Source organism: Mytilus edulis, chromosome 9 (assembly GCF_963676685.1).
Source record: "Mytilus edulis chromosome 9, xbMytEdul2.2, whole genome shotgun sequence".
In the NCBI taxonomy this organism is placed as follows: Eukaryota; Metazoa; Mollusca; class Bivalvia; order Mytilida; family Mytilidae; genus Mytilus; species Mytilus edulis.
This window is the reverse complement of record NC_092352.1, coordinates 86264626-86290533: the sequence shown is the minus strand read 5'-3', so window position 1 is coordinate 86290533 and position 25908 is coordinate 86264626. Positions and strand designations below refer to the sequence as shown.

The following is a 25908-nucleotide window of genomic DNA, read 5'->3' as shown; positions in this document are numbered from 1 at the left end:
CCTTGACCCCATTTTCATGGTTCAGTGGTTATAATTAAGTTTTTGTGTTTTGGTCTGGTTTTCTTATACTCTATGAAATAGGTCTACTCTATTTGATGTATGGTTTAGTTTTCTTGGTTAATGTTAAGTTTATGTGACAGTTGTAATAAAGCTTTATATTTAGGACTATCAACATAATATCAATGATTAGTAAAGAAGGTGAGACATTTCAGCTTATGCACTCTTGTTTAAATTGTGACTTGGATGGAGAGTTGTCTCATTGTCAATCATATCACATCTTCCTTTATCTAATATCCTGTGAAAGCAGTGTTTCCTTTCCATAAAGTTTCATATCCCTTTTTGTTTTAGCAAATAAGAATATGGCATTTAAAGTTGATATATAGAATCATTGATGGTATACACATCTGTCAGACAGTGGGCACTTAACCTGGCCTTATTTTATGGTTCAGCGGTCGGTGCTATTTTTCAATGTCCATAGTTTGAAAGCTATCAATTCATCAGCAGCTGCAAAAGCTATGTTTCAGCATGTGCACTATTGTTGATGGATAAAAATTAGGGGGATACAGGATATGGGGTATCAATTTCATATTAAAAAAAAAGGTGCAAAAAAACACTCATTTGCTGTTAATATTAATGTCGAACTCGCAATGTTTCTTTTTTTGCAGAATTAACTTTTTAATTTTTGAAATCTTGAGAACAAATTGTGGTATAATTTCAGAGAGATCCATACACAATTCCACAAGTTATTGTTTGGAAACCTTGAAAAATGCTCATTTGGGCCCTTTTTCCTAAACTGGTGGGACCATAAACCCCAAAATCAATACAAACCCGACTTTTATGGTCATAAACTTTGTGTTTAAATTTCATAGATTTCTATTTACTTATACTAAAGTTATTGTCCAGAAATCAAAGGTATTCGAACGACTTCAACAATGACGACATGATACCAATACATGACCGCAATTTTTTTTTGCAGTCATATAAAAACAGACCAAAACACAGAAACTTAACACTGGGCAATGAACCGTAAAAATAAGGTCACGGTCAAATAAAACCTGCTAGACTGACATGTACATCTTAAAATGTTTCCATACACGAAATAAAGTAGACCTATTGTATATAAAGGTATTGTATAAGAAAATCAGACAAACTGTAACCACTGAATCATTAAAACGAGGTCATGGTCAAGTGATGCCTGCCTGTTGGACATGTATACCTTACAATCCTTCCATACACCAAATATAGCATGAGTAGACCGTTTGCTTATAGTATCAGAGATATGGACTTGACTACCAATTAAATGTGTGTGTGGTGGTTCACATGACCCAGAGCAGCTGAGCTAAATATCGTATTTATGCTGTAATAAGTAAGAATAAGACAACATGGTGAGATTGTTTATTTACAGTTGCTATCAAAGGAATAAAAACTTTCCAAAATCTGCTGAACACATTACAACTTCAATACAGAAGAATTTGGAGAATAAATTGTTTTTGTTTCAATATAATTAAAATCATTTGTTTCCTTATACAGAAGTATACACAAAAATCTGTTTATAAATATGCAACAAGAAAATTTATACATTTGTATCTTTCTTGAAAAAAATTAAAGATTTTCCCGTCACATATATTTCATCACCATGAAAATCTAAGACAAAGTAATGATTTTTTTTATGGACACACATGACTCCCAGAGCCAACATTATATGTCTCCTCATTTTAAGAAGTTATCGTACATATATCATAAATACAACAAAACAATGTAACATTCATATGACGTGTTCACTTGTTTATCATAAAAGGTGAGGTAATAATATTACACATCATATGATACATATTATAGCAAAGGTCACTCATGCGTGACAGAGAGGTTTGAAATTCTATTCAAATTGTTAATAATATTATTGAAATCAAAATTTTTATGTAGAACAATTTTATTAATATTCAATTAAATTTATCTTTAGATATGTATTACTTGACACTACAGCAATCAATTAGTCTTGTATGTTTGAAAAATTAAATTTCATGTGTAATGCCAATTTCTGATTTTGCATCAGCCAGCCTTGATAATATTGATATAGGTCATGGTTGCCAACTTTATTAAAGGCCTAATTTGTATTACTGTGGATTCATTATTATTCGTGGGATACCAATTTTTGGTGGATTTTGTTGGTACAGGCAAAATTAACTGTTCAATGAATGACAGATTTTACATAGGCTTGTATGCAGATTTCAGCAAAATCATAAAATTAAATATCCAGATATATTTAAGTTTTCCTGAATTCATGAAAATTGGTCCCCACGATAATAAATGAATCCACAGTATGTTAGGTCACATTAAAATTCAAAGTAGGTATATGGTAAAGTGTATATGATATATATTTTTTAGTATTTAACAATGCATCAACCCTCAATATAATTCCTCAAGCAGGTTGATACAGGCACCATATTCAAAAGCCATAAATATCCCCTATATAATATTCTTTGAAACAAACAAAAAACAAGTGACCACTTGCAAGACAATTGGTAAATGGTGAGTGACCCCTGCTATAAACTTCTATAAATTGCTGAATGCATACATATATAAATATACAATTTAACAATATGTCGCACACTATTTCATCCATCGTATGCTTTAAAACATTTACATCTATACACATCATATAAAAACACACGCTTCACAACATACATACAATTACAAAATACACAACAATCCTTGGAATCAGAAATCAAGGAATAAATTATCATATTTATCCTTCTCTTTTATAAATAAGACCTGTTTATTTGTAAATGAAGAAATTTAATGATTTAGTTAAGCACAATAGCCACACAAATTTTTACTTAAAAGTTATTCATACAAAATATTGTTTTTTTTATTTTTTATCATAATAAGACTATTTTACATTTTCATAAATGACAAATTAATTTACTAACATTTATTTGTGATTTTTAAAACTGTTTTTAAATAATAACTTTTTTTTGTGAATTAGGATTTCCTCCTCAGGTAACTGCTTTCATGTACAGACCAACTGCAGTTATGAAAGTCTGATGTTTCTCAATAGCTTCCACAACATTAAATACTTTATAAGTTACTGTGAGGTCAAGGTTTATATTTACATTCTTGTATAATGACAAGATGTCTGTAGGTTTTTAGGCAGTTAAGCTGCCTTATGTGAGCACCCTGGTTTTATGTGCTACCCAATAAATGCTGAAATACGTGCCATTGTTATCATCTAGCTGGCTACTATATTATTTATAACTTATTGGACAGTTTTTTCATACTTTTCATTCTGGATTACAAAAAATATGACCAGAAAAACCTTAAATGATCGTCGATTTTCCCAAAAGTTTTGAAGTTGCACATAGGAAGTAGAGCACATTAGGAATCCTTATGTAGTTTATTATCCCCTGAGCTTTTGGCTAAGATGTCAAACAACAAATGTATGCAATATTTAATCGCCGAAAATCTCTAAAGACAAGTAGTTAAGATTTCCCAAATTGCAAAAGTCGTAGGAATATTGTTTGTCGTCAATACGTAGTCAACTACGTATATATACGTCAGTATAAGTTCAACTGATCACGCTGTTGGCGGCAATTTTGAATTAGAAGACGAAGTTTTCGTATCTTTTCAATTTGGACGCAGGGGTTCAAATTAGCGGTGGTCCGAAGTCTGCGACCTTCCACTTTTGCAGTCGGACTTTCTACTTGGTTACTAGCTACGCCCGACATGCCCGACGGAAAAACAATAACTTTGCAAACATTTTTACCAGTTTCCTAATAAACAATCTCAAACTTATTTTCATCATTACTATTCATGACAGCGATGTTCAATTTGTTCAACCGCTAGCTTTATACAGAAAATCGCCGATAAATAATGTGTTAATCCGAGCAATATCGTATCTCACTATCTGTCAAAAACAACATTGAAAATAAAATGGCTGCCGCGAGAAGACATTACAATATCGGATCCGATTCCGGAAGCGGATAAGGGTAATCTCGGGTTTTGGCTTTCAACTAAAAAAATCCAGACAGGTGACAAAATACATTTATGAATGGTAAATAAATATAAACACTAGAATTGAAAACCAAAAGAAAGAAAAAGCAGAAAATATTTTGTACACCAATTTTAATGTCAAAATCCAATGTGACAGCTGGGAACAGTTTATCTAACAATATATATGTTCCTGGTAACAGTATAAATTTTCTTTATCAGTGATAAATGTTGGTAATGCATGTTAAATGCTTTTCAAGTTAAACATATTTCTGCAATTTCAAGGGGTATTTTTATCTTCTCAATTTTGATAGGTCAGTTAAAATAGCTGGAAGTTTCTAATACAAAAAAAAAGATGTGGTATGATTGCCAATGAGACAACTATCCACAAGAGACCAAAATGACCAAAACTTGGTAACGGTCAAGATCCCCCACCCTAAACCATATATATTCATGTATGGGACAATATAACAAATCATATGAAATATAGGTGGAGGTCGTGGGAGAATTTATAACGGTCCAGATCCACAATCTTAAACAATATATATTTATGTATGGGACAATATTACAAATCAAATGAATTATAAGGGGTCCCTATGGTCACTGTACACCCTCCTGTTTGAGAACTTGGAAAAATTCCAGATCATCACCCCTTGACCATATATACTCATGTATAAGACTATATATATAATAAATCAAATGAAATATAGGGGAAGTCCCTGTGGTCACCCTACCCCTCATGTTTAAAAACTTTGAAACAGATGGGATCCCCAACTCTAAATTAAATGAAATATAGGGGGAGTCCCTGCAGTCACCCTACCCCTCCTGATTGAGAAATTGGAAACAGTCGAGCTCCCACCTTTTAATTAAACCATATATATTCATGTATGAGAACTAATCAAATGAAATATAGGGAGAGTCCTTAGGGTCACCCTACCCACTCCTGTTTGATAACTTAGAAACAGATGAGATCCCCACCCCTCAACCATACATTTACGTATTGGACAATATAACAAATCAAATGAAATATAGGGGAAGTCACTGGGCCCCCACCCCTCCTGTTTGAAAACTTGATAACGGTCGAGATCCCCACCCATAAACCATACATATTCATGTATGGGACAATATAAAAAATCAAATGAAAAATAGGGGTAGTCCCTAGGATCACCCCACACCCTCTTGTGTGTGTTTTGAGAACTTGTAAAAGATTGAGATACCAACGCCTAAACCATATTCATTCCTGTTTGTCATTTCAGAAAAGATTGAAGGACATACAAGGTCAATCTCATAGGCGACACATATGCATATCACTTTGCTAGACCCTAACACCTGTCATTTTATTCCAAACTTAGACATTATGGACTTGGGGTGAAGGTGGGAGTCATTTACATTTACTATGGACAGGTCAGTCAGACCTCACCGTTGATCCCTGTAGTAGTAAACATTTGTCTGATTTGTGTCTCATAACTTTTGTACTGTACAACACAAACTTAGTTTCTTTCCAGGGAAGCAAGTCTATTCATACTTTTACAAGCTCGTACTAACGTCAACTTGAACTACTAACATGTACTAACAGTCAACTAATAAGAACAATTACGATCAACTAGAAGAACTGCAATCATTGCAAATTTGTACCACTGCTGACTCATGAAAGACGCATGACCATTCATGGTCATGTGCGTTGCTATTGAAAACCTTGATAAAATATGAATTATTTACCTTAATGATTAATTCATTAAATGAACATAAATGTACAATTATATATGAATGTTTAATGTTTGTTCTTTTAAATCTTTAAAAAAAAGTTGAAGCAACATTGCCACAGTTTTCATAATTATGTTTGCCTTGGTTTTTGGTTAACTGCCTACAGTGCTTACAGCGCTTTGATTTTGTTAAGTTGCTGTCTCATTGATATATACACATTTCCTTCTATTTAAATACAATATTTCAATTTTGATATCAAAATTTCAACTTAGTCTTTGAGGTTGACCAGGATATTTTACAATGTTACATATATACATAATTTCTTTCCTGAAACTTCAAGTTTTGTGACATTTCTACTTTGCGATCAAGATGGTTACTTTACCAGAAAATCTCTCTAGTCACAGTTTAAAAGCATACTACAACAAATAGGATAAATGCTGTGGAAAATGTTTTCAAATCATGAAATATTTAAAGAATTTAAATTAGTCTTATAAATTAAAACTTAGATTTATCTATATAGCTTCATCTTTCAAAACAGGCTTAGATTTCTAAAAAAATAACTTGAAAGTCAAAATCCTACTTTTTTGTTCATATTATGAACAGTTGTTTGTTTTTGCTTGAAAACATAAGCTCAATATTGTTCACAACATGAAAACAAGATATGGAACTAATCCCAATGTATTTTCTACACAATTCTGTTATAAATCAAACAGCTATAAAGTACAGATTAAAATCTAACCAAAAGACAATACAAATCACACTAACATTTATAATATTAATGTTTTCTTTTAAGTTTATTTCGAAAAATCATATGCAATATATAAACATGATTGATGTCTTTATGAAAATGGATATACAAATAGAAATGAAGAAAACAAAATAATGACTTCTCAATATCATACATCATCATCACATTTGTTCAACAAAAACAGCACTACATTTACGTTAAATATCTGAGAATTAACAAATTATATTAAAAACAATTCTGTCAAATTATATCGCAAAAATTACTAAGCTACAGAAAAAAAACTTGTTTATGAAGTAACTTATCTAACAAAAGACCATATGTTAAAATGAAGTTATAATCTCAAAGTATCATTCATTTTGTAATACCTTTGAGCATAGAAATATCAAGGAATGAAAAATATGAAAAACTTGAATTAACAGATTCAAATTAACTATCAAAATGCAGAATGCAAAAAGTTTGATTAAAGTGTGGATGCACAAATTTCAAAAAGATTTCCATAGTTCATTTTCAGAAATGTTTATAATAATGTCAGACGAATTTGCAAGTGTTAGTACCTTTAAAATAGGAAAGCTAGAAGCTTCTTTAATATAACTTTTATTTGTGCTTGAATCAATTTAAATCAGCTACATAAGCTTTGACAGGCAATTAGAAAAATTATAAATAAAAGATTGATATCACATAATAATTAAACAACTATTAATCCAATTATAATCATGCATATATCTCTTGTAGTCTGTCACATGAAGGTGTCTCCATTTTTGAAGCTTTATCATATAATCTAGCATCTGCATAATTTCTGGCTTTCCACAACATATTTTCTTCTGCAAATAGAAAGAATATTCAAATTAGACAAAACTCTAAGAAACATTAAATTGCCTCGGCAGTAATCACTTGTTAAAGATTCATTTGAAATTCAAACGGCATTAAAGTAAAATTTGGCAAACCATTGTAAAACTCTTTCAAATACTAAACAAGAGGCGGTCACAACGACAGCAAACCGGATTTATTAACATTTATTTGTATCCTGCCAATATCACAAGAGCCATAACTGATGAACGGTGAAAGTGAAAATAGTCAATATCAAATTTGACCTCCATTTTGTCATCAGTATCAACATATTAAAATTTGAAAAGCTTAGGTTGAATGGTTCATGAGTAAATGCACGGACACGACTGGAAAAGCCATTTTTCAATCTTTCAAGAACCATAACTCCTGAACAGTAAAAGTCAAAATCGTCATTATTGAACTTGACCTCCATTTTGTCATCAGTAACAACATATTAAAATTTGGGAAGCTTTGGTTGAACAGTTCATGCGTAAATGCACGGACACAACTGGAAATGCCATTTTCCAATCTTTCAAGAACCATAACTCCTGAACGGTCAAAATCAAAATAGTCATTCTTGAACTTGACCTCCATTTTGTCATCAGTAACAACATATTAAAATTTGAAAAGCTTTGGTTGAACAGTTCATGAGTAAATGCACGGACACGACTGGAAAAGCCATTTTTCAATCTTTCAAGAACCATAACTCCTGAACAGTAAAAGTCAAAATCGTCATTATTGAACTTGACCTCTATTTTGTTATCAGTAACAACATATTAAAATTTGGGAAGCTTTGGTTGAAGAGTTCATGCGTAAATGCACGGACACCACTGGAAATGCCATTTTTCAATCTTTCAAGAACCATAACTCCTGAACGGTAAAAGTCAAAATCATCATTATTGAACTTGACCTTCATTTTGTTGTCTGTAACAACATATTAAAATTTGAAAAGCTTTGGTTGAACGGTTCATGAGTAAATGCACAGACAACATTTAGATACCGCCCGCCCGCCCGCCGTATATTCCCAAATTAATAACCGACATTTCTGTCACAAAAATCCGTTTAATATATCATTTGTAAAGACATGAGCTTCATCCAATAGAAATGAACCTTATGCAAATGAATATCAATACATCTGCTATCCTATTTCAAGGTGAACAATCTCATAGCAAAGTGTGTAATGCTTAGGGCTATCCCAGAAAAAAATGTATGGGGGGGGTTGGAAGGCAGTTTTTGTCAGCACCCACCACCCAGACAATTGTAATTGAGAATTATAGTGCATTATAGTGTGAAAAGTTGCTCTGATACCCATCACCCATGTATTATTAATATAATGTGCCTTCCAACCCCCCCCCCCCCCCCCCCCTACATTTTTTTCTGGAATAGCCCTTATGAAAATTTAGGTGCTTTAAGAAACATATAAAACGGACCAAATTTCATCTTTTAAATGTTCCAGAATCAATCAATTTTTTTTTTATGTACATGTATATCTGCAAATGTATAAGGTTGATTTAATGTATTTCTGGCGGAAATATCTTATACAAGGTCAATAAATTTTCTATTTTAAGATGAAGAAAATACTGTGAGAACTTAAATGTAATAACATAAAAACATATTGAAATTCTAGTAGCCTGTTTTCATACAGGGTGAATTGATTAATTAATTTCTTCTGCAAACAAAATTTAAGCATTGCCTGGCTGAAGAGTGGTTAAAAAATTCTACAAATATGTACATGTAATGATACAAGTGAGAGGTTTAGCTAGCTCTAAAACCAGGTTTAATCCACCATTTTCAACATAAGAAAATGCCTGTACCAAGTCAGGAATATTACAGTTGTTATCCATTTGTTTGATGTGTTTGAGCTTTTGATTTTGCCATTTGATGAGAGACTTTCCGTTTTGAATTTTCTTCTGAGATCAGTATTTTTGTGATTTTATTTTATATTTTTTTCACTTCACAGATGTTCTGATACTTATGTTGTAAAACACTAAGTTAGACAGACCCTTATAAACTTACTATAACTCCTTTCTCTCCAACAACTGTTACGTAAATTTGAAATATATTCTTCCTCTACTTGTCGTTCTATCCTCCGTAACTCTGCTCGACTTTCCATTTGATAGTCTTTTTTAAGGAAATATGGAACATTTAAATTACTTGTTTTTCTACTGATTGGATGTTTACTGAAATATAAGAAATACAACTTGTTATTTATATTGATTTCTAAGGTAAAACAGTCAAAATGAATTATTTCTAAGGATTAATCTCATTCAAGATTCTATAACAAATTGAATTATTTATATTATCAAGATTTCATTTGAAAATTTCCAGAAATAAATAAAGAGGGGGTCAGAAGACATTTTGTATCTTACACTACCCTGATTCTTAAGTTGAAATGTTTTTTACTGACCTAAATAAGATTAATCAGAATTTACAACTTATAAGATCTCGGCTAACTAAAGAAAGGTTTTTCTATTTGCTACAAAAAAATAACGATGATCCATAATTACAACTTACTCTGACTGTTGTAAACTGTACAAAGGTTCTCCAACCAGGAAACTACTCAGTACTGAGAGAAAGACTAATAGTAAAATTGGTGCAAGCTGTAGTAACAATGTATAACTGGCCTGGAATATAATCAAAACAAACGTAATGTTAATCAGTACTCAACATGAATTTTTGTTTTCACAGAATGAACCAGATGCTCCGCAGGGCACAGCTTTTACGACCGCAGAGGTTGAACCCTGAACGGTTGGGGCAAGTATGGACACAACATTCAAGCTGGATTCAGCTCTAAATTTGGATTGTGATTAAATAGTTGACACAGCATAGGTTTCTGACACAGAATGAATGTGGTCTAATGAACTTTAAAAAAAATGTTTGCCTTTGAGCAATTCACTATGCTGTTGAATATTAATCCTCTCAAAAAAATGTTTGAAGAAATTTTCTTTTTATTTATGAAATCTGAAATGAAAAAAATTGACCCTCCAATATTTTTTCACATCCCCCTTTCCCTTATTTCAAAACTGATCTCAATTCAAATTTCTAATGAAGTTTGCAACAATAACTACTCATTTAAATACATCATAAAATATTAAAATGTAAAAAAAGTGCTTGTTATCACTGAATTGTAAAGATTGTTTTAATCTATCAGTTGGTAGTAAAAGTGAATATACATTGTATATTGTATAAAACAATGATTTAAGTTGATTCAACTACTATTCTGGACAAAGAAAGATAACTCCAATTGAAATCCAATTGGAATTTCTTGCTATTGCACAATATTGTGCAATTAGATATTTCTTGCTATTGTGGAATACTGTGCAATTGAAAATATTTGCTATTGCACAATACTGTGCAATTGAAGATTTCTTGCTATTGCACAATACTGTGCAATTAAAGATTTCTTGCTATTGCTGAATACTGTACAATTGAAAATTTCTTGCCATTGCACAATACTTAATATAATAATTTTGGATCCTGATTTTGACCAACTTGAAAACTGGGCCCATAATCAAAAATCTAAGTACATGTTTAGATTCAGCATATCACAGAGGCCCAATAATTCAATTTTTGTTAAAATCAAACTTAGTTTAATTTTGGACCCTTTGGACGTTAATGTAAACCAATTTTAAAACGGGACCAAAAATTAAGAATCTACATACACAGTTAGATTTGGCATATCAAAGAACCCCAATTATTCAATTTTTGATGAAATCAAACAAAGTTTAATTTTGGACCCCGATTTGGACCAACTTGAAAACTGGGCCAATAATAAAAAATCTAAGTACATTTTTAGATTCAGCATATCAAAGAACCCCAAGGATTCAATTTTTGTTAAAATCAAACTAAGTTTAATTTTGGACCCTTTGGACCTTAATGTAGACCAATTTGAAAGCGGGACCAAAAATTAAGAATCTACATACACAGTTAGATTCGGCATATCAAAGAACCCCAATTATTCAATTTTTGATAAAATCAAACAAAGTTTAAATCTGGACCCTTTGGGCCCTTTATTCCTAAACTGTTGGGACCAAAACTCACAAAATCAATACCAACCTTCCTTTTATGGTCATAAACCTTGTGTTTAAATTTCATAGATTTCTATTTACTTATACTAAAGTTATGGTGCGAAAACCAAAAAAAAATGCTTATTTGGGTCCCTTTTTGGCCCCTAATTCCTAAACTGTTGGGACCTAAACTCCCAAAATCAATACCAACCTTCCTTTTGTGATCATAAACATTGTGTTTAAATTTCATTGATTTCTATTTACTTAAACTAAAGTTATTGTGCGAAAACCAAGAATAATGCTTATTTGGGCCCTTTTTTGGCCCCTAATTCCTAAACTGTTGGGACCTAAACTCCCAAAATCAATACCAACCTTCCTTTTGTGGTCATAAACCTTATGTCAAAATTTCATAGATTTCTATTTACTTAAACTAAAGTTATAGTGCGAAAACCAAGAAAATGCTTATTTGGGCCCTTTTTGGGCCCTAATTCCTAAAATGTTGGGACTAAAACTCCCAAAATCAATCCCAACCTTCCTTTTGTGGTCATAAACCTTGTGTTAAAATTTCATAGATTTCTATTCACTTTTACTAAAGTTAGAGTGCAAAAACTAAAAGTATTCGGACGACGACGACGACGACGACGCCAACGTGATAGCAATATACGACGAAAATTTTTTCAAATTTTGCGGTCGTATAAAAAAACTTTTGAACCATTTTAGGTATATTTTTTTTTACTTTCCACAAAAATTGAATTGATTCATTTGTTAGTAATGATTTGATGCAGAACTTGATGCAGAAGTTGGTGCATGAATTTTTGTTTTCACTTGATGATATGTATGGAACCAGTGAGGACAATTTAATTGAAAGAATTAGCAAAATTGAACATATATATAACCTGAGAATCACCCATGTAAAGATTTATCTATATGCATACAGTGTTTTGGGGGAGAAAATTTCTTTAGAAAATGGCAAAAGACTGATACTAAAATAAATCCGGGTTAATATGGGAAGGAGGTCGATATTCTAGTATCAGATCAATGTATTTAGATGTCATGGTCTTTCATTATTATAATAACATTATTCTTACTTAATCAATTGTTTCAGTTACAATTTTTTCCTATGGCTTTTATCCGAGAGAGTAATTTTCAAGCGATAGTTTCGTTATTCAGGTCGTTTATAGTTGACAAAATTGTTTATTCTCGGATACAAGAGATTTAGAAAATTTAGATTTCTCTTCATTTTGTTTTATCTCACTCTTTCTTTTCAAACAGTAAAAAGATTTTAAAATTTGAAAAGCATTGGTTGATTGGTTCATAAGTTAATGCAATGACACGACTGGAAATGCCATTTTTCACTCTATCATGAACCATAACTCCTGAACGGTAAAAGTCAAAATCGTCATTATAGAACTTGACCTCCATTTTGTTGTCAATAACAACATATTAAAATTATAAATGCTTTTGATGAATGGTTCATGAGAAAATGCACGGACAACATTTGATTGCTGCCCGCCAGACAGTCTGCCTGGCGCCCTGGCCAACTGCCTTAAGTCCCCAAATCAATAACTGATATTTACTTCATAAATCCAGTTAAAAATGAATGAAATGAAACCCCATCTTCTCTTATGCTGAGCCTCTATACAATGCATTGTGTACTTACATCATTACTGACATTTTCCTGTCTCTGGAAATGATAGGCATTTCTGTTGTGGTGATGGTGGTGATGTCTGTATACATTATCTATAGAAAAAGAAAGTAATCACTATTGTGAAAAGTATTTAAATTACATAGAAAATTGTTTTGCCTTGGTTTGTGTGGTATACAATAAATCAGAATATGTTCATGTGTGCCTAAACTTCCTTTTATTACCATTTGTAAGAAACAAATATATAATTTTTTTTAAATGCATTATACAGTTTCATTAACTAAGGCTCTTTCAAAACAACATTTACTTTCTCAAAACATTTATAAAGATCTATGAACATGTCAGAAACAAAAACACCTTCTAGGAAGTTATAATGTTCACTGTTATACTACAAAAGTACTTCCCCTCTTACTGAATCATCAAATCTGAAATCTACTTAACAAATAAGTAGCTTCATATAAAACCAAATTTTCATAAATTTGTAAAAGCAGACAAGTAAAAATACAGACAGAGAAAGAGCTGATAATTTAAGACATTCTACTGACACTCTTATGTGTTGTGAATCCAAGTTGGTTTGAAAGAACAAGATGAAAATAATATTTTACACACAAATAAAATCTATTATTAGTTCTAAAATGTTCAGAAACTGCTAAATGTCATAGATAGTTTTAAGTGAACAGTACAGAAAGTTTTTATGGGTAATAAAATAACAGAAGTATGTCCCCACTCAAGCTTTGCAATTAAAATAAAATTGAACGAGACAAAAATCTAGAATGCTAAGTGACCCACTGCCTTAATTCAAACACTGTCTGCTTTTTTTTAGCTCTTAGATTTCAAAAAAATTGGATGATAAAAATTTAAATTAGAGTGTGAAAACAAAAATGGGACTGACTGTCAAGGGTAACACTTAATGATACCTTGCCTATGGTAGGGGAATAAAAATTAACCACATCATAAGTTGCTTTCCATAAATATTTACTAGCAGGAATCCTTCTTCTTAAATAATCTTATTTGTCAACAGAAAAGGGGAAAAGATATACTGGTAACTAAGGTCTGAAACATATGAAGTAATTCCCTATAGATACTTATCTTTTTAACCTATTTAAGCATGATGAATGTTTTATCTTAATTAATTAGATTAGGGATAATTAAATTAAGCTTCATATAAAAACCTAAGGATTGAAAAGACTGAATCACTGATGACAAAATATAACTTAAGAGCATTACGATGATTCTGTTGTGTAGGAGGTTAATCATCCCAACTAACTTATGTTAAAAAATGTTATTTGGGTAGCTATAGTTTCTACATAAATGCTAACCTCGATGAGTTCTGTATACATTATCTGAAAAACAGAGAAAGAAAGGTCTATACTTCAACAATTTTTCCCAGATGAGAATTCAAACTTCTAGAGAAAACTAGATAACTGACATGCTAGAAAGGGCCCCCTTCATGCATTATGGAATTTTAGTGTAAGGCATAGAAATAGCAAGCATTCTGAGAGTATTGCATGGCAATACATAGTTCCTAACTGGTAACAATTTTTTGTACTGGAACAAAATGCTTACTTGTTCATCACTTGTCATGTCATGAACTATATATCAAATTTCAAATCAATATGTTCAAGCATGACGAAAAAATTGAGGAAAACTGATTGTTTAAGTGAATTTTTAAAGTGGAAGGACCATAACTCTGCACAAAATCATCAGACTGATACAAAATTTGAACTTGGTCTGTAACTTGCATGATAAAACTTTAGAACAATTATCAAATCAATATTTTCAAGGATGTGGAAAACTGAATACTTGAGTTAATTTACAAAGTCCAAGGACCATAACTCTGCACAAAATTATCAGACCGGAACAAAATTCACAATTCAAAAAAAAAATGGTCATGATAAAACAATTTACCAATTATCAAATCAATATGATCCAGCATGAAGAAAAAAAGTGTGGACAAATTATTTGTCAGACTGACCGGTGGACAACTAAAACTAAAGTCTGTTGAGAGCTAATACTCAAAACTGATGCACATTTTGCACACATAAAAATTTGTTTAATTGGGGTAATATTTTTCATGAATTTCATGCTATAAGCAAAACATGCAATTAAAAGTAAGTGTCTAATGAAATAATATGTTCTCATTAGTTCTAACAGGTCTGTCTTTTGATAGCAATGAAATTTGACAACTGACAGATAATTTTAGACACCAGGAATCAATGTATGATCTTGCAATGGTGACAGCATGTTATGGCTGAACATCAATAATTTTTTTACGTCATAGCACAAAAAGATGTTTGCCTTCTGCTGTTGTCTACTCTATGGGCGGGATGTTGTCCCTTTGACACATTCCTCATTTCCTTTCTCAATTTTATTCTTCAAATTTCAAGATTTTTTTCACAAAAAGAACACTTTTAGTATAAAAAGCACAACAAAATTGAGATTTTATCATACCTGAGATAACTAAGTTTCTTTTTTTACGAAAACAAATTAATCATTTTTTGTAGACATCAAAATACACACAGTTTGACATTGTGAGTAAATTTGAAATAGCATATTCTATACTTGAACTTACTTGTACTGACATGTCAACTTTGCTTAAACCCTAGCATACAATAAAGAGTAATTTTGTTTTTAACAAGTAAAATCCCCCTATTTATGCAAATTACTAATTAAAACACCTATGTATGATGGATTAAAACTGTACAAAATTTCAACTGTTCCTATCTAGAGTTCAGAGTTTCTACATTTACATAAAGAATTTCTCAAATTTGTGATATTTTAAACAAAAATTAAGTTTTTACCAGGATTAATTTGCCAATTTTTAACATATTTTGCTTGTGCAAAAATTTCATCAGCATCCTATCTATCAAGAGATTTTGCATTAACGAATTGTTTTTGAAGGTCATACAGCTGTTATTACTATGGACACACATTTTAATATTTTTCTACTTCCCTGAACAATGATTTTATGTAAAGAATTTTGCCATAGTACTTCGTCTTGAAGTTGTGTATTAATGATTGTCAAATTTTTTGTTTATTGTCCTATTGAATTTTATGAAAACAAGGTGCATGTGACACAAAAATAATATCCACTCCTGTGCATTAGGTTTTTCAGAACTTTAATTTTAGTACTTTGTCTTGAAGTTGTCATTAATGATTGTTGACTTTTTGTTTATTGTCATATTATGTTGGATGAAAACAAAGTTGTATGCGACACAACAAAAATATTCATTCCTGTGCATTAGATTTTTCAGAACTTTAATTTTGGTATACACATGCAATGAATAGTGCTGGATTTACTTTTGTGTATGGAAAGATAACACACTAATAACTACTGGAAATTATTGTACAATGTTTAAGAGCGCTTTAAACAAAGTCATGAATTTTTCATCAACAATGATTTGATAAAATGACACAAGGTAATTATCCACATATAGGATTTTTTACAAATACTATTTAAAGTGCTATTTGATGCTTTTTCAGACCATTTCTTTTCCTTTCTGTGGAGATCTCTTTTCGTTTGATTTCTGTAGATGCGTCTCCTTTATTTCTTGTCTGAATACATCTTTTTTCATTTCACAAGTGTAGGAACAAATTTACAGATACCGACTTTCCAAAACTCATACATTTTGCTTCTCTTGAACACCAAAATATCTATATTTGTACTTACTCGTAGGAAAACCACCGCCAAAGAACATGTTAAATAATTCTTCTGGTGATACTTCAGCTGAAATTAAAATATTAATTATTATCATCTTGATATAAAAGAGTGATAAATTGCACTTTGCTGCACAAAAAACGACAAAATAGAATAAATGTTTTAAGTATCCTGACTATAAACAAGAGGCTCATATATAAATGCCTGAAACTCTCCGGAGTACCCAGTCAAAATTATCAAAAATCTTGATCAAACCATACAAGTGTGTGACAGATGGCTGCCACTATTGCTAAAATTTCAATGTTACATGAAAGTGATGTTATTACTTTCCGATTTTCTCTCTGACAGAAGATTTGACCAACTCTGCAGCTGAACACTTGGCTGTTAACTTCTTCAACAGATTTTGGAAAGCTTTTAAGAAGAAAGTTTCTAAATTTTAAGATATAAATTATTTTTTTTCCAATTTTTTTTTTTTATCATATTTGAAATAACAGTTTGATCATCTCATAATCCATCTGAGTTTACATTCATGTTGAAAATTTGGCTCTATGTGTTGGTCTAGCAAGGTTTGTACTTAGTTCACTTTAAATCCTGAGTATGCACTGAAATAATTGCCACTTGATCGTAGATATTCATCAATCCAACTATCTTAAGATGATAATTCAATTTTCAACATGTAAAGTTTACTAAAACTGAACAAAAAAATCCATTATTGTTGTTTTCTTAATCTTTCCCTTTTTTATGTGAGAAATACAAATTAAAAAGTTAATAAGCCACAAATGCTCATTTTTTTTTAATTTTCCATTTTTAATATACAGGTACAGGCAAAATTATATAGATGCATGCATCAAGCCTCATGTCGGAACTTTTTTCAATAAATTTAATTAATTTTTACAGGAAATCAACAGTGAACACACAGTTTTGCCATATTTTGAATTAGAATGGAAGAAAAATTATCTGTGGTTTAGCAATGGTACTTACTTTCATAATATTGTTGATGATTATGTTGACTAGATTCTTCCTCTGGTCCATGTACATCATATTTCCTTCTTTTATCTGCATCACTCAGGACAGCAAATGCTTTACCAATAGCTGAAAATTATAACATACAGCTGTCTTATTATGTCAAATGAATACTGTACATGGGTAAATTCAGAAATCATTGCATGCATAAAATTTATCATTTGGATTTTTGAATAATGGACAAAATGAAAAATTATCATTTCCATTTCAGGAATGCCTGCATAAAGATATTTGCATCTGATATCAGAATTAACATTAACATGAGAAACAAGATGAACAATATTTTAAGGATTATAGGCATGGCTTTTTTTAATGTTTCAATTGAAAGAAACTCTAATATCCTATCAATAAAACAAAAAAACATCAGATTATATGTTTAAATGTAATATCGTCATACAGGCTTCTGAAAACTTTGTCTTTCCCTACCTTTAAAAGCTTCTGTGGCTCCTGGAGCTTTGTTTTTGTCAGGATGCATCTGTAATGCCAACCTTCTGTAGGCTTTCTTCAGATCATTCTCTGTTGCATCTTTTTCAACATTGAGGATCTCATAGTAACATTTAACCTTTTTTATTCTAAAAATTGAAAAATGCAACTTGGTATTAAATTTTATCTACATTTTATAGGATTTTGTCGAAATCATTGTGTACAAACTGTCACTACAAGTACAACAATGTGCATTGAGTACCAACTTAATAATCACATACAAATTACATCATGTGTACATGTGAAATCTGGAAAGGGGTACATAGTCTACATGTTCAATGCAGAATATATTCTACAAACAAGTGTTTGTATTATCACTGAAATACAAGGGAATCAGCATTTATAAAAAGAAAGTACATTTTGGGTTTTTTTTTTTTTTTGTGGCAAATAATATGGTTACTGATACCATTTTGACTGGGACACTTGTCTCATTGTTACTCAAACTGACACATCTTCTTGTTTTCACATTAGGTTAAATTAAGGGTTATGTCATATTGATGATTTATCTTATTTAAGAAAATAATGCAATATTATGTTGAAGCCCACAGATTCAAGATAATGGCAACTTCTCCTTTAAAGGAAGTAAGAATCCATTTCTAAATACAACTTTATTCCATTTCTATCTGTTTAAATATGTTACATTTCTTTTTAAAAAGAGTCAAATTGATTGTCAGAATCAATTCAGGTAATGAAGAATCACACCTAAAAATAACTACAAATCACACAATATGCCACACACCTTTTGACTGCTTCTAGATTTTCTTTTGTGTATTCTATTTCTTTCTTTTCTGGTTCATTTTTTTCCTCTTTTACCCTGCTTTGGCTGCCTTTTCTTTGACGGACACCTTCAGTGTTATTTGGTTCACTTTGATTATCTTTTTCAGCTGTATCATTTATTTCAGTTAAACTTTCAATTAAATCTGTGAATTACAAATTTGTATATTTTCATTACTTCTAATAATTTTTTTTTAGAAAAATGGAAATAGGAAATTGACTTTTAAATTACAATACATACTAATTTAAATCTTTTTTTCTCCTTTCATACGTGTGATTACAAATTTAAGAAAACAATGTACCATATATATTTATTTCCAAATTGTTACCATTTGAATCACTAATAGTACAGTAGACTCAACCTAATCGGATATCAGCTAAACGAATAAATAGGCTATTGTAATATTATTTCAAAACACCAAACCCTTCCCCATATGTTTAGTGTTAAAGGGAAAATTCACGATTTTTTACTTATGGTTTAAATATGTTCATTATGACATAATATATATATTCACAAAGTTTTATCGCTATATGTGCAGTAATAAAGGAGAAATTCAATAATTAATGAAAAAATATTAACTACTTCCTGTAGGTCGTGACCGTTTTCTCCTGGTTTTTGCATGCCGGGATTTAAAATACAATCATTAAAAGTCTTGGTGTTTAACTATATTTTAACGTAATCGTAAGCGCGCCGATGACTTATGCTATATCTAATAACCATCCGATAATAAGAAAATAAAACGCACAGACGTGCAGTTTGTACACGTTCATGAGATAATTTTTCTATATTTCCCTAAATATTTCGATTTATTTTTGTAGACATCACAAGATATTTTTATTATTATTATTTTGCTTTAATATATGCTTTTTCATACTCATAAAGTGAATAAATTGAAGTATATAACTTTAAACTGTTAAGACAATATATAGGTTACGCTTATTGACCTTTTACTATCTACGTTATTATCTAGGTTGATGCGATGTGTGTATTATTCTCCGACAATACTTGTGAAGGTAAAAGGTTATTTGCAGATTGTTAATTAGCTTGGCCTCTAGGGCACTCCGTGCCAGGTGCGACTGTCTATTCGGATCAGTGGATTATAAGACTGTGCATGGAGGTCGCGTTTAATACACAAATTTAAAATACATTTTCAAGGTGTTGACAAATACAAGCGAATCGCCGTGGAATTATTTAATTATATTTGATGCTATTATTTGATTTGAATTCAAATAAGTAACTAAAGTAAAAAAATGAACCGGTTAAAGTATGGAAATTAAATTTAGTTTTCGGAATAAAATTATATACACTCTTATGATTTATTTATGTTTTTTAAAAAGGGAAAATAGAACTAGTTTTACAAAAGCATTTTAATTGTCTTATAAAGAAATGAACGGGAACACTTAAATTTAGACATTTGAAAGCCATGATCAAAGAAAGGTGTACCTGTATTACATTTTTACTTCTAGCGTTTGGCATTAGATTTTAGCTGAGACTACTATAACACAGTCTCAGATTTAAGTGAGGTCGGAAGGGTTAATCTTATGAAAAATAATTATCTGATATCATTTGGATTATGGAAGGAGCTATACTATAAAAAATACATACATTTATTACCAATACACTCGAGATCAAAGGTTGTTAATTTTGCTGTTCAAGTTAACTTTTACTCACATATTTTTATATTTTGATTTGAGCGTGCTTGTTTTTATATGACAGTTTTTTCAGTTCTCTTATCTCGTTAGACGAAAGCAAACCTGCACAGTATATTCTGCATTTGTATAGTCCGAAGTTTACAAATTGATATTCTTATTTCACATGTAAAATGAATGAACAGTTATTAAAATAAAAGGGCATTCATTTCAAAATATACCACTGTTTTCTAGAGTGAAAATGAAGTCACATATGTGAGGATAAAAACTAGACGAATTACTTATATAAAATAACGGGACCAAAAATTATATATAAAAACGGAAGAATAGGTGCTGAAATATAAATAAAAGTAAAATTGAAATTAAATAACATTGGGATAATCTATACGTATTCTTACAATCACTCTTAAAAATTGTTAGATTTTGTACACAGGCCGTATATCACGTACAGTTTTATATTGCTATGGTATATTTTATAAATTTTACCTGTGCACACCTGGTTCACTCGCGATCACGCAAGTGATTCATTGACCTTGTTCATTGTGTATTAAATTAAACAAGCCTCCCAGGAAGTCGACCGTTAGAATACCCGAATATGTCACATTTACAATACCCCGGTAATTACCTGAATTAAGCCATGCTGATTACAAGAAGACAAGTTTTTGAACGAGGGTCAAGTTAGGTAAAAACCCAAAATAAACTAAAAATATACGTTAGAAAAAAAAGCATTTAAAAAAACTTTTACATAGGAGATAAATCTCAGTTTATAATAAGTATCGGCGGACTTTTTTTTCACTTTTATTGAGACTACTTTAACATTATTATAGCATAATTCATACAATACTTGATACTGTATCTGGGTGCCAAAAATGTAAATTTATTGACCAGCTAAAACCATTGTACGATATTATGTCATTTACAGCTTTTTAACCTGACCTCAGCATTGTACGTTGAATATTTTAAAACCCTCTTAAAAAATTAAGATGTTTTTTAAAGTATTTTTTAAATTATTCTTATCAATCTTAGTGAAGCATTACTTGATTTGATGATCTTGAAAACTATGTAGACTTCTTCAGCTTACATTACTTGGTCGGGTAGAAAATCCATCAGCTTGACAAGTCATATTAACACTGATTAACGGACATGTCATGCCGTGTACTAGGACTTTGTGGTAATTAGATATCCGTGGTCATTAGTTTTCAAGATGGCGTCTTGCCGAGAATCTAGAGTCGATTTTAAAAATCTAATAACTCACTTATCTAGACAAATAAAGCTTTAATATTTTGAGAATATGCTTATTTATTTAGGATGAACATAATATCAAATTTTTATTTTTTTGCGAATTTTCCCTTTAATTTCATCGTGTAATCGAATATCGGATAAGAATAGTCAGGTAAATTTGTTCAAAACCATGCCCAATCGGATATTTTCAATGTTTTTCTGACAGGAAAAGGACCTGGAAGTTGCAAATTTACAATCTTGCAGGCAACAAGATTTTGTTTTTACTGAATAACTCAAGTCTCTCGAGAGCCTGTGTCGCTCACCTTGGTGCATATTAAACAATGGACACAGATAAATTCATGACAAAATTGTGTGTTTTGGTGATCGTGATGTGTTTGTAGATCGTACTTTACTGAACATTCTTGTTGCTACAATTATCTTTATCTATAATGATCTTGGCCCAGTAATTACTGTGTAAAATATTTTCTAAAAACTTATGAAAATTTTTAAAAGATTACTATATAGGGCAATAACTCCTTAAGGGGTCAACTGACAATTTTGGTCATGTTGACTTATTTGTAGATCTTACTTTGCTGAACAAACATTATTGCTTTTTTACAGTTTATCTCTATCTATAATAATATTCAAGATAATAACCAAAAACTGCAAAATTCCCTTAAAATTACTAATTCTGTGGCAGCAACCCAACAACAGTTTGTCTGTTTTGTCTGAAAATTTCAGGGCAGATAGATCTTGACCTGATACACAATTTAACCCTGACAGATTTGCTCAGAGTTATAAGCCAAAATCTACATTTTACCCCTATGTTCTATAATTAGCCATGGAGGCCATCTTGGTTGGTTGGCAGGGTCACGCCACACATTTTTTAAACTAGATACCACAATGATGATTGTGGCCAAGTTTGGTTAAATTTGGCCTGGTAGTTTCAGAGAAAAATGTTTTTTAAAAGAATACTAAAATTTTAGAAAAATGGTTAAAAATTGACTATAAAGGGCAATAACTCCTTAATGAGTCACTTGACAAAATTTCCTTAAAATTACTAATTTGGGGCAGCAACCCAACAACGGGTTGTCCGATTTGTCGGGAAATTTTAGAGCAGATAGATCTTGACCTAATAGACAAATATATTCGATGTCAGATTTGCTCTAAATGCTTTGGTTTCCAAGATATAAGCCAAAATCTACATTTTACCCCTATGTTCTATTTTTAGCCATGGCGGCCATCTTGGTTGGTTGGCGTGTCACCGGACACATTTTTAAAACTAGATAGCCCAAATGATGATTGTGGCCAAGTTTGGTTAAATTTGGCACAGTAGTTTAAGAGGAGAAGATTTTTTAAAAAGTTTACAGACGACGGACGACAAGTGATGAGAAAAGCTCACTCGACCTTTCAGGTCAGGTGAGCTAAAAAGGAACTATTTCTCGATAAATTGTTGTGTTTATTTATTATCTATCTTCCTTTATCATGAGAATTAGATGCCCTTATATTCAAATGGTTCGAATTTACAAGACTCAATTGACAAGATCAGTACCAGTACAATGCTGTTAAGAGAATTTGATAAAACTCAAAATGCTCACAGAATCAGAAATATAATCTCAACTGAATGTACATGTACCTCCTTCTGAATATTTTTTTTTGAAAATTGGACTACATAGCACTAAGGTGTATCATCATTCCTGAAAATCATATAAAACAACAACCATTGGCAGGGGTCACCACACCAGGCGAAGTGAGCGACAAAGTCGCTCTAGGTCTCCCCACTTCGCTCTAGAGAAGCTCCAGGGAGAAGTTTATGTCACCCTCGATTTTCAGTAAAATTCCCCAATGTCGCCTCATGATTTTTGATAAATTCTCGATTCAAACGTAAATGACCGATAGGTATTGAAATACAAAACATGTTTCCCCAAAGTCAGAACTGATTTCTCCGCGATAGTATCATACATCAACGTAAAAATTGCATGCCCGGGTGTACTATAAGCAAGAAAAAAGAAAAATCTCGATTTTGTTATGATTGTTTATTGTCCGCCATCTTTGTTATTGAAAATTGTAGATGGCGCCATTTCATCTTTTCATCTCTCATCATTTACCTTATCCATATTAAAATGCACTATTAATTTTGATGTTCTTATATTTACTGACAAAATGTGATGTCCCATAAAAAATTTCAGATTTCTTTTAAAAAACGGAATATTATCAACTGGTATTCGCTTGTATTTTTACTACGTATGTAGTTTAGTACACTGCCGGGAACCAGCACAACAATTATAAACTACAAAACGCAGTCGGTTTTTTGTTCAGGATTTTGTTTTACAGACTGATACATGTGCTTTGTTTCAGCTAAAGGTCCTTTAAACAGTATTTTAATGAATATCTGCTCATTAATTTGATAAGGAACGGAAATATTTACTTCCAAAGTCGTATATTTTTAAAAAATATAAAGTTAGAATTAATGACGTGGATCGCACCGTATTTGTTTTCGATTTACAAGTACCTATTCAATTCCGGTTATGAAAAATACGACTTTTCCGGTGTTACTTTTTGTGATTTAGTTATATTTAAACACTCGTGAAGTGTTTTAGAATCAATAACATACATTTCTAACGGCAACTTGATTTTGGAAATCGGCATTTCCATGAAAATACCGCAAATGTGTGCGATTACATGTACACGATTTGAAATTAACAGTTTTACTTTACGTTTTCAACACATGTATGTCAAACAGTTTTCTCTCTGAATTCTTATTAAATATTATTTTAAGAACACATGCATATTGAATCATGATCTTAGCTATGAAACCGTATTTTAACTTTTCTTAATTGATTATCATTTTTGTTTTAAAAGGTTCTTGGACTTGGTTTAATTTTAAAATCTTTGAAATGCAGCATAATTTGATCCAGGTCAAATCTTCAATTCATTCAGACCTATCAGAATAAACATAGCTCTTATGCCACTAACTTATGGTCCTTATGTCATGATATTTTTTGACAATTTGCATAGGACCACATGTAAATAAAAAAGTATTTCTTTCATGGCAAGACAAGGACTTACAAAATGTACTTCCTTAGCAATTGTCATGAAAAAATTATTAGAAAAGTGACAAAAAGTTTTATTCATAAAAAGTATAAACGTGATCTGTCGATTTTCCCTGAAGTCTCTCTGTTGGGCCTTCACTTCTCCCTGAAGTCTCCCTATTGGGTCTTCACTTCTCCCTGTTTGGCTGCCAGGGAGAAGTGACTTCTCCCTATAATTTTGAAGTGTGGTGACCCCTGATTGGCAACAGTGCTTAATAAGAATATGCCAAATTGTTGTATAAAGAGAAAATATTCAAATTAAGGATCATTTGAAATATGTTAAGTTGAATGGCCAGAAAGGAAGAACTACATTGTGTTCTAGTACATGTACTACTATAGATATATGTCATTCCTTCGTTAGACATGTAACAGATGCTTTCATGAGTTGGTGGAACATTAAGGAATGTTTGTGGCAGACATGACAGATCATGAGATGACCACTTACTTATAGTTACTTATAGTACTGGTACCGCCAAGCCAGATTGGTTCCGGCCAGATGAACGAAAAGCAAATGGGACCCCCCCCTTTTTTTATACATTGCTTTATTATTTTGTTATTTTTTTCTGTTATTCTTTATACTCCCTTGTATATTCAAGATATTCTTTGGTTATCTTACAAAATTTCTCTTTTTCTTGCACCCACTGGAAGCGTTGAGTATTGGTCAAGTTTGACAGATCAATGTAGAATGTAGACACAACTTATGACACACATAAAACAGGATATGCAAACCCTTCCAGAGCACTTAATATCTTCATGTTATTTCTTCTTCTTCCGAATATGGGAGTAGACTCCTGAGGGGGGATAGGACCTATATCGGGACTCCAGGATCGCTGATCGTTTTTTATTTGTCAAAAAATATAATTTTGGTATCTTCGGACTCGGTCTCTTTTTTTATTTGTAATTTCGTATACACTTCATTTTATTTTTGTACCTTTCGCTTTTTGGGAAGGATATAAACGTTCAGCTTTGTTTAAAAATTTCAGGGCCTTTTCTCTGTCTCCTAGCTTGGAATATTTAATTGCAAGCGATATACATCGCTCGCTTTCGTCTTTATTTCCATCCATTTTGTTTTTGTCATTCCGAAGTCGATT

At 31.4% G+C, this 25908-nt stretch overlaps 1 protein-coding gene across 2 annotated transcripts; it reads right to left on the bottom strand.

Moving 5' to 3' along the window:
• Positions 1–1378: 1378 nt before the first annotated feature.
• LOC139489269 (dnaJ homolog subfamily B member 12-like) lies at positions 1379–25908 on the bottom strand. Of its 2 annotated transcripts, XM_071275532.1 has the most exons (11): positions 25749–25908; positions 18820–19000; positions 18024–18169; positions 17556–17666; positions 16587–16643; positions 14236–14259; positions 12932–13011; positions 9779–9888; positions 9281–9444; positions 5889–7260; positions 1379–3159 (listed from the first exon to the last, which is right to left on the bottom strand). In XM_071275532.1, the coding sequence occupies exons 1-10, from the start codon at positions 25879–25881 to the stop codon at positions 7151–7153; spliced, it is 1116 nt and encodes a 371-aa protein (XP_071131633.1). In that variant the 5' UTR covers positions 25882–25908; the 3' UTR covers positions 1379–3159; positions 5889–7150. The 2 variants fall into 2 exon arrangements, with proteins under 2 accessions (XP_071131633.1, XP_071131634.1); XM_071275533.1 differs by lacking the exon at positions 14236–14259.